A 14,718-nucleotide genomic window follows, 5' to 3' on the forward strand; every position below is an offset into this window, starting at 1 on the left:
CCTGCAGGGCTCTGATAGCAGTCCTCTCACGGTGGTGGGGTCACGTTACCTTCTACCTGGGGTGATAAGAAGGCATTAGGCTTGCAGGCTGCAACAGGAGGAAGCATTCCATTGCCTGGGGTTGGGCAGTGCCAGGGGGGTTTCCTGCCTGCTCTCCCAGAGGTCAGGTACCAGGAGCTCCCTCATTCCTTACATTCCCCCAGCACACACACCTGACTTCCCTTAAGCATCCCTTAAGCAGTGCTCAGCAGGTCTCAACACTGGTGAAATGCCAAAGCCTTGGAAGCCAACAGCTTTTCAGGGCCCTGGGCAGCAGTTGGGAAGCTGTGGCTGCCCCATCCCTGGCAGTGCTCAAGGCCAGGTTGGACACAGGGGCTTGGAGCAAGCTGCTGCAGTGGAAGGGGTCTCTGCCCGTGGCAGGGGTTGGAGCTGGAGGAGCTTTAAGGTCCCTTCAACACAAACCATCCTATGATTCTCCCCTGATCAGAAAGCAGATTCAAGCCCACCTCTACGAGCAGTATCTCCTCCTCATTCTCCTGTACATAACAGCTGCAATTTTGAGCAACCCAGAAGCCTTTCACCAGTCCCAGAGGTACCCAGGGCTGCTCCTCACCTCTGGTATCAGATTATGCTTTAATCTGTTTTAATTAAGATTTAATCTGAGCAATCAGATTTAATTATGATTTAATCATGATTTAATCCAAGTAATGGTTTTACTTGCATTTACACATGGGACTGTGATTTGAAAAGCCCACAACTCAGAGTGTCTGTGTGCCAGGAAATGCTGCCCAGGTCCAGTGGGAGATAGCACCATTACCTTGGGCTTGGCCCTGGGAACACATTGATAACAAGTGATCAGGATCAGATTCAAGACCCACCTGACAACGCACACCTGCTGGTGCTTTGGGAAGGGAGCTGCTGCTGTTTATGATCCTTGGTGGTCATCATAATAACACGGTTGACAGCAAGTCCTCGCAGCTTCACTCAGGGTGCTCTCTTGTTTGCCTTGAAATGAGAGCAGGGCTCCAGACACGAGTCCTTCTGCATAAACACACAGACTTAGAACGATGCTTCCTTGTTTGATTGTGGGCAGCACCTGATGAGCCTCTCCTTTGTTCCTTTAGTCTGAAGGCAAATCGAGAGCAGCTGACAACCTGGGAGCCTGGCAAGCTGTTTGTGCTTTATTGCACTGGCATGGAACTCCCGGGCCACGTCTGGATGTGCTCATGGGTAGATGCAGCACACTGCGCTCTCTCTGGTGCCCTCCTCCAGCAGGCAGAGCATTGGCAAGTTATCCTTGAAGACTGCTTGTGCAGAACACATACAGGGGTCTCTTTTTTGTATGTTGTCATTCTTAACCAGTCCATTCCTGTTGCCCAGTGGGTAAGCTCAGATAAAGAACATGATGTGATGTAAAATGAACACAAGCCATCCATTTAAACTTACATCAGTTCCCCATGCCGGGTGTTTCTTGAAACCTCTCCCAAAGGAGAAGGTGCCTCAGGAGCAGGACAGCTTCTCTCAGTGGTCATCCCATGCCACTGGCAAAACATTTCTTGGTAAAGCCTAACATCATGGAACAATGAACATCTCCTGTGTCTGTGGAAGAAACCTGAGTTCCATTAGTAGCCGCCTTATTCATGGTCTCGGTATGTAGCTCAGACACAATAATCCCCTCACTGAATACTTAGAAACAAACAAGAAACCACACTCTGATTTTAAATGCAGCAACATCACTGGTTTGACTCAACACACAACATTGGTTTAAAAGAGTTTTGCCAAGGGATTTATATAAAGCCTCATTGAAACAGAATAATCTCCTCCACCCGTCCCACCTACCTCACAGCAGCAGCTTTCCCACGTTCAGCACTTCTTGCTCATGCTGACGATGGAAAACTACCTAAACCCAAACCCCTGAAGGTGCAGCTTGAAAGACAAACACTTTGGAAGCATAACCAGGACTTGGCAAATGGCTGTGCAGGACCAAGGTCAGAGTTTATCACTCCCCAAAGTACTCATTTAAGCTGGCTTCAACACTGAGCGGCTCTTTTTGACGTCCATGAGGACTGCTCCTAAGACTGAACAGCCTACCAGGGTTACACAGAGCCAGGAAAGACTCACGGATGGCAGCTGCCAAGAAAGGAAATCATTATTTTCTTCCATTACAGTGTATTTTCACTGTGTCATAGATATAAACAGTAGAAACGAGTGCGGGAGCTTCGCTGAAGTGGTCCATAGCGTTCCCTATGGCTTCGTGCCTTCCCCAGTCCAAATCTGAACACCCACAGCATTTTCCATTTTAAACACTCAGCCCACCCACAGCAGGAAAATATTTGTACCATTCTTTTATTGAGATTATGTCAATCTGGAAGCAGATGGACAGACAACAAGAAGGGGAAACACACGCCAAGTGAATAGGAGCAAACATCCTATCAGTCATTTCCAATGCGACGTGCTGTACACTGCTGGCAGTTGGCCTGCCCAAGGGGAAGGCACATCCAGTGCGTGCCCAGAGCATCCCTGCAGCATCTAAGCACTTGTCAACACCATGGCACTACCAGGATAGCAAGAATCCACCAAACCCAGCCTGTGGAATTCCAGGGATAGGTCCCAAATGAGGGTGTTGCAGCGGGTGGGCTGCCGGTGGGTGCTACAGTCGGATGCTTCTCTCAAGACTTTCTAATTGCTCTTCAAAAAACTTAATCTGCTCTTCAAGGTCCTTCTGCTCAATGAGCAAAGAGGTCTTGTCCTGAACAAAGCACCGGTAGTCCTGGAGCTGCTGGGCACTCAGGTACTTGGCAAGGATGCCAGAGACCACCCTCTCCCTGCGATCCAGGTTCTCCTTCAGGTCTTTTGCATCTTCCCGCTGTCTAGACAAGAGCTTGTGCCGTTCATGGAGCGATTGCTGATGGAATGAAAGAACAAAGCAGCACACCATGAAAACTCATCATTCCTGGCAGACTCTACATCTTCATTTGGAAGCCACAGTCAATTTAGTTTAATTACTTCCTCTTGTGGGCTTTGTGTTCCACATGAGCTTTTGCTCGATTGAATTACTCATTCTTGTGGCTTGTAAGGTAAAGACACCCAGGGAAGCCCATCAGGGCTCACTTCCTCCATGCTGCCCTCAGGAGAAAAATCAATACATTTAACATGCTGGGGATTTTAAAGTGTCCTGGATCCATCTTCATTCAATTAGAAGCTCTTTAAGACACATACCTTTGTATTTTGTGTGCAGCCACAGTACCCATGTCATATCAAAAAGACACCTTCTATTAAAACTTCTATTAAAAGGTACACGTTGCAGATGGTAACTGTCCAAAGGCTTCTTGTGAACAAACCCACCAGAATCAAGCCTTGCCTATTCTACACGGTTTTAACACATTCACGTTTCAGCTAAGTCTCTTCCAGCTGTGATGATGCTCACAGGGAGAGCACCGCTGGGAGATGTCCGGTCCCAGGACAGTGTCCAGCACAGAGCAGAGCTCACCAGCAGCACCCTCAAGACAGAGTCAAAGACCCAGACTGCTGGTTGTGCTGACACTGGGGCAGCGACTGGGAGGTGGTTGTGAAGATGCTGGCCCATAACCAAGTCTTTATGATGTTATTCAAATGCTTGGATATTTTAACACATTTACTATGAAGAGCATAAACTTAACACTAGAGAAGCGCCCACCACAAAGCCAAAGTCAGGGTGGAATACAGCTCAAAGTAATTCCTGTTAATGTGAGTGACATTCTGGAGTGGGCAGATCCTGATCTCCATGTCACACTGCATGGCAGGACCCTTTTAGTGCTGTTCTGCATGAGAACTATGCTAAACCTCTTGGCAGCCCAGCTCCAGGAAATCCCAGTTTTTCCAACTCTGTGCTTTTTGAGTTTCCGTATGAGAGAGAACAGCAGGTATTGTATGGATAACACGTCTAAAAGCAACGAGAGCAGCAGGACATTCCTGGGATAAACTTGGCTCGTCTTCTCTAGCAAAAAGGAGACTTTTCAGACTTGAAAGGATTTCCTGGTGACATGAGACAATTCCTAATTTTCCAGCTAAACTGGCTAGTTGAGCTAAACTGCAGGGAATTTGGTCTCAGGTTACGACCACATCTTCCTGCTCCCTACAAGCCCATTAAGTGAAGCAGAAATTCAAAGGCAGCAATTACCACATTGAAACAACCAGGGGGAAAACCCCGAAATGGCAAACAGCCCCCTGAAGCCCCGGCTTGGAGCTACCCCCAGGGTTCAAAACCCACCTCCAGCACACACCATCTTCCTGTGTGGCACTAACGCTGCTGGGACAGCGGCTGGTGTCATGTATAATTCAGTTTCATGTATAATTTAATCTTATAACAGCAGCTGGGGTTCATGTGTAACTTACAACTCCTGTTTAGAGCTATAAGACAGCGACACAGGATCAGCCCCATCTGGGAAGGAGTGACCCAAACAAATACCCCCCCCCTTGTCACTCACCTTCTCCTCAGCATCCGTGTTGCCATCGATCCTCCTCATGGCATTCTGGACCCGGGCCAGGCGGCTGGACAAGCAGAGCAGGAGGCTCACCACCTTCTCCAGGTCGCCGATGAACATCATGTAGCGCTCAAACTCATTGTGCCTGCAGACATCCTGCACCAGCGCCTCCAGCTCCGTGCCTCGCACGGCGCACGCCCGGGCTTCGGAGAGGATGAGCTCCCTCTCCCCATGCAGGGTCTGCAGCTTGGACCGGAGCCTGGACATGAGTTCCAGCTGCAAAGGGAGAACGATAATCCTGGAAAGCTGCTATTGCCAAAGAGGACCCCGATCATTTCTAGAGGGTGGATTTTCCTCGCATTGTCTTTGGCAGATTTTTGACTTTTAAAATGCTTCTAAGCTCGAGGAAAGGAGGAAAAAATGAGTATTTTTCTAAGCTGTACTTAATTGTCAAACGCTAAAAAGCAAATCACTGGTAATCACCTTAACTGGTGATATAATCCCTAGCTCAGAGAGCTTCCCATCAGTCACAAGTCAACTGCAATAAGGATTACAACACGGTTACACGCGGTTATGCTCCAAGACATGAGCATCAAGTCACAGCTCCATTACCCAAGCTTTACAAGGACTGGAATTTCATGTATAATACACACACAAAGTCAGTTCCTGGGGTGATTCAAGCAAGCTGCAGTGCCTGGGTAGTGAAGCAAGAGGCTGTTGGGTAGGGAAATGTTGATATGGAAAAAGGCCCCGAAACCAGAGCAGAAGAACCCCATCAGCTATTTTGGAAGTCATCCGATGCCACTGTGAGCAGGAGCAGCAATTAGACAGTGGGTGATGAGGAGTATCACCACATGCCCAGCAGGAGGAGTTTCAAGAAGGCAGATTGTCATTACCTGAGATGGAGCATGGCCACGTTTCTACAAGGGATAAAACCCAGCTCATTCTTTGAAGCTACGAATTGCCCTTCCAAGCTGCCATAGTCTATCTCAGCCCATACGTGCTGTATGAAGTAAGAACTGCCACTTCTCTCAGAGTGAAAAACTCTTCTTATTCAGGCTGCCAGTTGTAATGAATTTTGAAGGTTCTGAGGCCAGATTTGAGGATTAAATTGAGATTCAGCTGCTGCGCAGGAGCTGGCCTTGCAAGGAAAGGTATAACCCACCCTACGTGCTTGTTCCAGGTACAACCCATCCCTGGTGACCTGCTCAGGAGAAGTATGTGGGGGAGAGATCCGAGTCAAACCAGGACTTAGATACCACCATTTAGGATCAATATGCCAATTTGCCAGGATTCCATTTTTACTGGCAAAAATAAATTCCAAGTTACCTATGAAACATTATTGTTGGGATAAAAGTAATGAATACAAATGCCCCCAGTGAAATTAATAACTTAGTTGTCATGGCGAACAAACAGGGTTCCTCTGATGGTCATGTACATACTTTCTTAGCCGTGATGTCATCCAGGTCATTTGTGCTGCCTCTGCTCCTATTCAGGTCTTGGCTTCCCTCAGAGGTAGGATCTTCACGCTTCTGCTTGGCATCGTGTTCAGGTTCAGGACATTCTGCTGGTGCATCTCTGCTATTGGAACAGAAAATAAATACCCATGGCAAGCACTTAGGAGTTTAAGTCTCAAATGCTGTGTTCATGGTTTAGTCCATCCTGACTTCGGAATCCATCTTTTAAAGTTCTTAAAAGATCTAAAGCAAAAGATTTGCGGTCTGGATTTGTCACAGTCCCGCATAATAAGGAATAATTGAACCACATTTCTTGTCATACACCCATAGCCTCAGACGTTTCTTGATCCCTAAATCATTTGCTAATGAAACCAAAATAAAGCAATATGCTCAGGTCACCTTACTACCAGTACATGTGATATTCATACAGTAAATTAGCTTAAAATACTAGATCATTTGACTACTCACTCATTCTCCTGCATGTGCTGTACATCTCCCTTTTTCCTGTGTGATTTATCCAGCATGGGGATGTTAACAGGAAACAGACCCTCCATCAGGTCTAAAGCAGTTCTCCTACCAGGGTGAGGCATGAGAATATCCACCAGAGAACTGTCCTTGGCAATGATCTCCATAGCAAGTTCTTCATATCGCTGGTCTTCAGGAGACTGCAGCCTCCCTTTTGCCTCTCCCTTGAGGTGAGCATCACTCTGGCTGTTGTACGTGGATGTCTCCTTTGCAATTAAACCTTTAGCTGTATTCCTGTCCCCGTGGTGGGGCTGAGCTAACACTGTGTGGCAGCAAATTACTTGATCTGGAGAAGCTGCAGGCTGCTGCTCTGGACACTTTGCTAAAGCATTGCTGCTCAGAGACTCAGTTCTGCATTCCTCCTCTGCTTCAGCATCTCCCTTGCTTCTGCTCCTTGGTATGGGAATAGGGGCTTCAGGAGTCAGCGCCTTGGTACCCTGACAGCACAGACTTCCACTTATGTCATAGTCTTTACGTTCACAATTCTCACATCCATCTTTCCCAGGATCATGGAATCTAGAAGAAAGAAGACACTTCCTTGTGAGACACTTCCTCTACCACAGATACCTTGCAGCCCGTTTAAGCAGCTACAGGATAATTGCCATTATCTTTCCAGCTTCCTCTTGAATTCAGATTCCAGAACACCTATTCATTTTTCCTGCCAAAAAAAAGCAAGGCTACTGCACCAGCCTGTGTTGTTTGAATCCCCATTTTCTAATCATGACCAACATCCATGTTTTCTGAAATAAACCCACAGTAAAAAGTGCCAGCTCTGCCCCAAAGAGGAGAATCTAAATTACTGACTAACAAAACCAATTCTGGATTTCTCTTTTAACCTACTTAGTACATATTACAGAGCTATGATCAAATGTGTTTTGATGTTACTGTTCTGTCCAGAACTCCGGTTACATCCGTGCTGACCCTCTGAGCCTCTTGGCCAAACTGGGAAATTGAAGATAAATCTCAAAATCAAGCTGGAAATCCAATTATTTTTCCAAGATAATCAAGCCTCCAGAAACCATCGGCATCTTTCTGAGTGACTGAAACAGTGGAAATCCTATGACTACATGGCTCTGATCACACATTTCCCACTGTCACACACTGCTCTGATCACACATTTCCCACTGTCACACACTGCTCTGATCACACGTTTCCCAGTGTCACACACCGCTCTGATCACACGTTTCCCAGTGTCACACACCGCTCTGATCACACATTTCCCAGTGTCACACACTGCTCCAATCACACGTTTCCCAGTGTCACACACTGCTCTGATCACACGTTTCCCAGTGTCACACACTGCTCTGATCACACGTTTCCCAGTGTCACACACCGCTCCCATCACACATTTCCCAGTGTCACACACCGCTCTGATCACACGTTTCCCAGTGTCACACACCGCTCCCATCACACGTTTCCCAGTGTCACACACTGCTCCCATCACACATTTCCCAGTGTCACACACCGCTCCCATCACACATTTCCCAGTGTCACACACCGCTCCCATCACACGTTTCCCAGTGTCACACACCGCTCTGATCACACATTTCCCAGTGTCACACACTGCTCCCATCACACATTTCCCAGTGTCACACACCGCTCCCATCACACATTTCCCAGTGTCACACACCGCTCTGATCACACGTTTCCCAGTGTCACACACCGCTCCCATCACACATTTCCCAGTGTCACACACCGCTCCCATCACACGTTTCCCAGTGTCACACACCGCTCTGATCACACGTTTCCCAGTGTCACACACCGCTCTGATCACACATTTCCCAGTGTCACACACCGCTCTGATCACACATTTCCCAGTGTCACACACCGCTCCCATCACACGTTTCCCAGTGTCACACACCGCTCTGATCACACATTTCCCAGTGTCACACACCGCTCCCATCACACATTTCCCAGTGTCACACACTGCTCCCATCACACATTTCCCAGTGTCACACACCGCTCCCATCACACGTTTCCCAGTGTCACACACCGCTCCCATCACACGTTTCCCAGTGTCACACACCGCTCCCATCACACGTTTCCCAGCCTGGCACACTGCGCTGTGGCAGATGCTGTGTTTGCCAGAGCTCGGATGAGGGAGCTGTGATCTCAGGCATGTGCAGGAGCACAGCTGCCGCAGGGAGCCACAGCTCAGGTACTCACTGCCTGCTCCCCCTCGCCCCGCACAGCAATGATTGTAAAGTCTGTCCCAAAGCGAAGCAAACAGTGCAGCAGAGGAGTTATTCCCATTTGGACCACACAGGGTCCCATGACAGCGGCAGAAAACCGCAGCTGCTCCTGGAGTTCCTGTGTCTTGGACATGGGCTGCACCCAGGCACAGCCTTCACAGCCTTACCTGGGGGTGCCAAGAGAGCTCTGGCAGCGCCGAGAAGGTGTCACTTGTCCATGAGGGCCCTGGAAGCAAAAGCAACACACTGGGACCACGAGCATCTTCACACTGGGCAGCAGCTCCAGTTCACCCCCCGTGTTTGTCATCCCCAGAGCAAAAGCCAACACTAGATCTGAGTAGGTTCACCAAGGTTTTGTGCTTGTTTGTACGGGGCTTTTGTTGTGTCTATCTGGTTTTATTAATGAAATTCCTATTACGCTCTCCCCACGTAGCATCATCCTTTTCTACCTACAACATCTGACAACAAAATACATGCTCTACTCTCATAACAATTCAGAAAGCAGCTAGCAGTGGGATTAGTTTGTCAGCCTCTTCAGTTGGCTAATTTGAGTAGGACATTAGATTATTTCCTGACCCTTTATCTTCTTTACTTTCCTTGACAACAACATTGACAGCTACTGTCCTTCAAATTCAGGAGCTAAAACGGTTGGTCATTAATGAAAATCTCTATAAAACCCATTCCTGGGACACTGTTCTAATGAAGTTTCTGTGGTCACAACAGTGACAACTGAAACACAGCATGGGGTCGAGCACCAGACCCCATGCACACCTTGTCCCCTTCAAGAGACACACAGCGCATCTCCCCTGCCCTCACCTCTGCACTCGTTCATGATGCTTTTCATGCAGTTCCCCAAACCAGGTGGATGGTCCTAAGTTATTCCCAAACAATAATGCCTCTGTTAACATCTGTCTCACCTGTGTGGAAGGAGGAGTGGATTTTGGCCTCTCCTGAGCTCTCCCAGCTGGATCACCCTCCTGCAGGAGGCTCTCAGCCAATGCACATTTGCTGGGGTAATCCCTGCCTGCCTTGTTGGGCAATGAGCCAAGCTTTGAGGTCTCTGTACCAGCAGAGCTGGGGTTGTACCTGCTGCTCGTACTCAGTGGGGGAACAGAAGCCAAATGAGGAACGACATCCGGTGATTTCTCTTTAGAAAGAACTTGGCAGAAAACCTCATCATCCTGCATCTTCCCGCTCCTGCTGGCATTGGAAGCCTTGCTAGGAGGCCATTTGGGATGGGACAGCCTCTTCTGCAGGGGTGGCTTATGCAGTGGGAGGTGCTGTGCACTGCCTGGTCTCTGGTTAATCTTCCGTTCCATGTACTGGATAAGTGCAGTGTGCTGGATCTGTTTCAGCTCTGTCCTGGAGATACCTGAACTGGAAAGTGCCCTCCCTCTGTTCTCCAGAGTCTTCCTCCCTGCTGCTCCTGTACCTTGCTCAGTGATTTCATCCCTGACTTGACTCCACAACACTTCCTTATCTGCTAGCTGATCGAGTTTCTCAGGTTCAGAATAACACAGGTTCTTCTGCTCTTTGGTGACCCTTTTCCTTCCCCCCATTCGACCTGTTTGTGGCTTCTTAATTTCTTCATCTCTACTGAAGCATTCCAAGGATTCTAGGTGAGAAGGGGAACAAGGAACAGGCTTGGCATCCTCACTTGAACCGGATAATGAGAAGGACCTAAGGTGTTCAATTGATGGCCTTTTAGAGGGTTTATGCCTCAGTCTAACTGGCAAACTCATCTGCAAGTCTTTCCTTTTAAAGGAGGTTTCTCTCAGAACCTTCTTCTGAGCCACTTTAAGTTTCTCTCTGTAGTCATTCTTGAAGCTCTCATCCATGACAATGAGATCTTCAGTCTCAAGCAGGTCATCACCGCACTGATGCTGGTGGTTGGTCCTTCGACTGCTTTCCCTCTGTAGCTCTAGACACTGTGCTGAGGAGCTGCTTGCTGGGGATTCCTTCAGTGAGGTCCTCAAGTCCTCTTTACCCTGGGTGAGCTTGTTGTGGCTCAGGATATCGGTGGCTTTCCCCCCAGACAGATAGTAAAGCATGGGAGTTGTCTGCCTGGTTATTTGTTCCCCAGCAAGAGCATCCCGAGGCTGCCTCAAGAGCTGCTTCTGAAATCCAGGCTGGCATTTCTGAACAGGAGGTTCCTCTCGTTCCAGCTGTGTGCTGAGGTCAGGACTGCTGGTATTGACCCCTTTTTCTTTCTTGGCTTCATGTGAAAGATGAGATGTTGGCTCTTCCTTTGGTCTGATCAAAGACGTTTGGCCATTATTACCATGGCAGCGCCTATCTCCCTGATCCCGCTCCTCCCAGCGTGGAGGCTGCGCTTCAGCAGGACCGTAACTGCAGGACAGTGCTGACCTCTGCATTTTGGCTGGCTCATTCAGTAGTTCCCTGATACCACTTCCAAGCGTTCCTTCAGAGGCACAGCACTGATTTTTGCCTGTACAACCATTCGGCTTCCTGGAAGCATTCTCCATATATTTTAAGTCACAACTGTCCTCAAACCCACCTTGATCCACATCTGAACGCAGCTCGGCATGGAGCGGGCAGCGAGGGCAAGGCAAGGATCCTCTTCCTTGGCTGGGCTCTGTCACTGTGCTCTGCACATCTCTGAGAGCCGGCTGACGTACACTGCAGGGACACTGTTTGTCTTCCTGTGTATCATTAACAGTGTCAGGGTGGGTATGCACCGGGTGACAGGACTTGGAACTCTTCTCTTCAGGATCTTCATAAGCATGAACTGAATTGTAAGCAGAAAGTATTTTGGGGATATTGGCCACAGAGTCAGTCTTTAAGTATTCCTGAAAAATGACTGAAGAAGGCCTGCTGAAGACGTGAGCATTGCTTCTCCTCACGGGCTGTTGGGATGGGCCCCACTCTCCATTTTCCTCCATCTTTAACCCCTGATTTTGTGGTATGGATAACTCATTTGCAGAATCAGAGGAAAGGCCCTTGTTTTCCAGAGTCTTTTCCCTAACAGCCACTATACCTTGCTCCGTAACTTCATCCCTGTGCCGACCCCATGGTACGTCCCTATCCACCAGCTGACTGTCCTGCATGCAAGGAGCTGGCTGCACACTCCAGTCACCATGACTTCCAGAGCTGCGTCTTCCTCTTGAGTGTTCCAGGTGCCTGGTGACTTTATAGCTATCGAGTCGCATGGGAGGAGAAGGTGGAGGTGCTGCTGGAGGAGAAGGTCCCTGATGTGAAGTCCCTCGGGTGGGAGCGCTTCCAGAGCGCTCAGTGAGACCGGTGCTGTGCGAGTTATGGCTGCTGGGGTCTGGTGCTCTGCAGGGATGCAGGCACCCGTGGTCAGAGTTTGCTGCACTGAGATTGTAAATACCTCTTACATATTGCGAGTCCATGTAAGGTGCCTGCTCCAGAGGCCAACAGCAGTTTTCACCATAGCACGATGGGGTGGGATACTCTGGAGCATTTGATCCCCCTGAGAAAGAGCTGTAAGCAGAGTCCACTCTTCCAGGGAGCTGCAGGAGATGCTCTGCACTGCTGACCGACTTCACTGGTGAAAGGCCATGGCTGCTTTCAGGAGAGGACAGAGGCTCTACCAGCTCTCCAACTCTGGCACGCTGCCTCTGAGTCCATCTCTCGATCCCATTCCCAGATGAAGTCATGTTGTAGCATTTCCAGAAATCAAAGGCTGGTTAAATACCCACAACAGCTGTCAGAAAAGCACATTCTCCTCTGTATTCACACTCCAATAGAGGATCCTAAAAAGAAAGAGAAACACGTGAAAACCTGAATGGGAGGATTCTCATTGCAACTGGGGACATCAGAGAGCATCACACACACCTGCTCCAGATGAGAGCTTGGAAATAGCATTTGGAGTAGCAGTTAGATTTCTGCCTTCAGTAATCACCAGGATCTTGGAATGATCATTTCCTCTATCACAAACAGAGCAACCAAGTCTTTAACGACAAGAGTTCTCTAGACCTTTATTAAGTCCAAAAGACCACACATACAATTGGAAGATGCCCTCTCATTACGATTGCCAAGCATCAAGGGACAGAATCAAAACACAGCTGGAACTGAATGAGCTTTAAGGTCCCTCCCAACCCAACCAAGGCTGTGATTCTGTGACCAAAAGAAAGCAAAGCCTTGAAACCCTTCAGTGACAAACTGCCCCAGTAACACGCTCCCGAGGAGACAGAACTGCATTCAAATCCAACAGGACAACGCATGTCTGGTTTCCCCAAAAAGGTTGATCTCACCAGACCTGAACCCATCATTCCCAACCTGAACCTCTGCAGCGGGGCCTCAAAGCTGGCAGAAAGAGAGGTTTGAGGGGTGATGGTGCTGTTTAATCAGAAACCTCACATTCCTGCCTTGTTTCAAAGACAGGCCTGGTATCATTCATGTAGAGCCAAAGGAAGAGATGGACAGGAGCCAGAGTGCACAAGTTAATCTATAAAGGGAGCTTGGCCTGGTGGGACACAGTAAATAAGTTAACTGGCTTCTGGGAAAGGAAAACAGAAGGAATTCCTGCTGGGCTTTTTTGGACATTTCAGTAAGAAACTGACTCAAGGACACCTGGAGAAGCTCTTTAGAGATGATCTAAAAGGCAGCTGTGAAATTTCATTGTCTATCCCTGAGTGACAGGGTGGCAGAGGGACCGCGAAGCATCACCGGCTGATGACGACATCCCACATCCTTCTCATCAGGGTCTTTAGTGAAGAGTTTAAAGCAATAAAAACCTTAGGGGAAGGTGAAAGGGAAAGCTTGGGTTTTCTGAAGCTACAGAGACAGAAAAGCAGCAGAGAGAATGATTGCAGTGACACTAAATGCAGAATCAGGCTGTACCACAGTGGCTATCACACCGCTGTTACGTTACCTCAGTGAACAGCCTGCACCTGGGAGCCTGGACCACCGCAGTGAGTGTGAGCATCGTGTACTTGGGGGTGCTGGGAGCGCACAGGATCAAACCCCATGGGAGCCACGTTCCACAGGAGACCCAGGAGGCTGATCCCCTCTGTCATTCTTATATCCCTTCTCTAAACCTGAATTTTCTCGCAGTGGAACCACTCCAAGCAGCCCTATTGCTCTGTTGCCATTAATAGACTGAGCCAAGTCTTTGTCTGGGATACACTGGCACGGTTCCACTGAGTTACTGGAGCCACTCAGATTTACAATGAGAATTTGGCTCTAACTTTTCACAGCTATGTATAGAACCTACATAACAGTTGTGGTTTGGTTTATGTGTGCCAATGAAAGCGCTCTCTTGGTTTCCTACACCCCTGCTTCCCAACATCGCTTTTCCTCCTTTATGTCAAGCTATCTCTTCGTGATGCACAGGGAGGTCAGCAACGGAGCAGGTGTCCTCCAGATGCCTATGCTAAAATGCAAATAAATGGTACTGAAGCACATCTTAGGGGAAACCTGACCTATTTCTTTTGGAGAAGATGCTTCCTAACCTCTGGAAGCAGGACTGTTGATCTCAATGTGTTTAAAAAGCTATGTGAGAATCATAGAATCATAGAATAGTTAGGGTTGGAAAGGACCTTAAGATCATCAAGTTCCAACCCCCCTGCCATGGACAGGGACACCTCACACTAAACCATGGCACCCAAGGCCTCGTCCAACCTGGCCTTGAACACTGCCAGGGATGGAGCATTCACAACCTCCCTGGGCAACCCATTCCAGTGCCTCACCACCCTCACAGGAAAGAATTACCACCTTATATCCAATCTAAACTTCCCCTGTTTAAGTTTTAACCCATTACCTCTTGTCCTGTCACTACAGTCCCTAATGAAGAGTCCATCCCCAGCATCCTTATATTCCCCCTTCAGATACTGGAAGACTGCTATGAGGTCTACTTTGTCCTGTAAGAGGAAAACATTAATGTTCTGACCTGCTGAAGCCTCCAGCCCCTCACAGACCGCTGTTACAAGAGCAGTCACCACCGCAGCCTCCCCGCTCCAGGGAAAGGTGGTTTGTATTGCACAGCCCTGAACTCCTTGCAACCAACTCAGTAGGTCAAAGCCTCGAGTCTCTGTCAAGTTAACTCTGTACAGAGAAAACACAGTGCCTCCATGCTGCAGTTACAAGTTCCTTGTT

General features: G+C 48.5%; 1 protein-coding gene across 1 annotated transcript; it reads right to left on the reverse strand.

Moving 5' to 3' along the window:
* Positions 1-2,328: 2,328 nt before the first annotated feature.
* SHROOM1 (shroom family member 1) lies at positions 2,329-12,382 on the reverse strand. The gene is made up of 6 exons (XM_061348218.1): positions 9,555-12,382; positions 8,805-8,863; positions 6,389-6,961; positions 5,906-6,086; positions 4,467-4,739; positions 2,329-2,905 (listed from the first exon to the last, which is right to left on the reverse strand). Exons 1-6 carry the CDS (start codon positions 12,276-12,278, stop codon positions 2,651-2,653), a joined length of 4,065 nt encoding a protein of 1,354 aa, XP_061204202.1. The 5' UTR covers positions 12,279-12,382; the 3' UTR covers positions 2,329-2,650.
* Positions 12,383-14,718: the final 2,336 nt, after the last annotated feature.

Source organism: Neopsephotus bourkii, unplaced genomic scaffold, assembly GCF_033783945.1.
Source record: "Neopsephotus bourkii isolate Nb327-2 ecotype Australia unplaced genomic scaffold, CSIRO-AGI_Nbou_v1 NB_52, whole genome shotgun sequence".
In the NCBI taxonomy this organism is placed as follows: Eukaryota; Metazoa; Chordata; class Aves; order Psittaciformes; family Psittacidae; genus Neopsephotus; species Neopsephotus bourkii.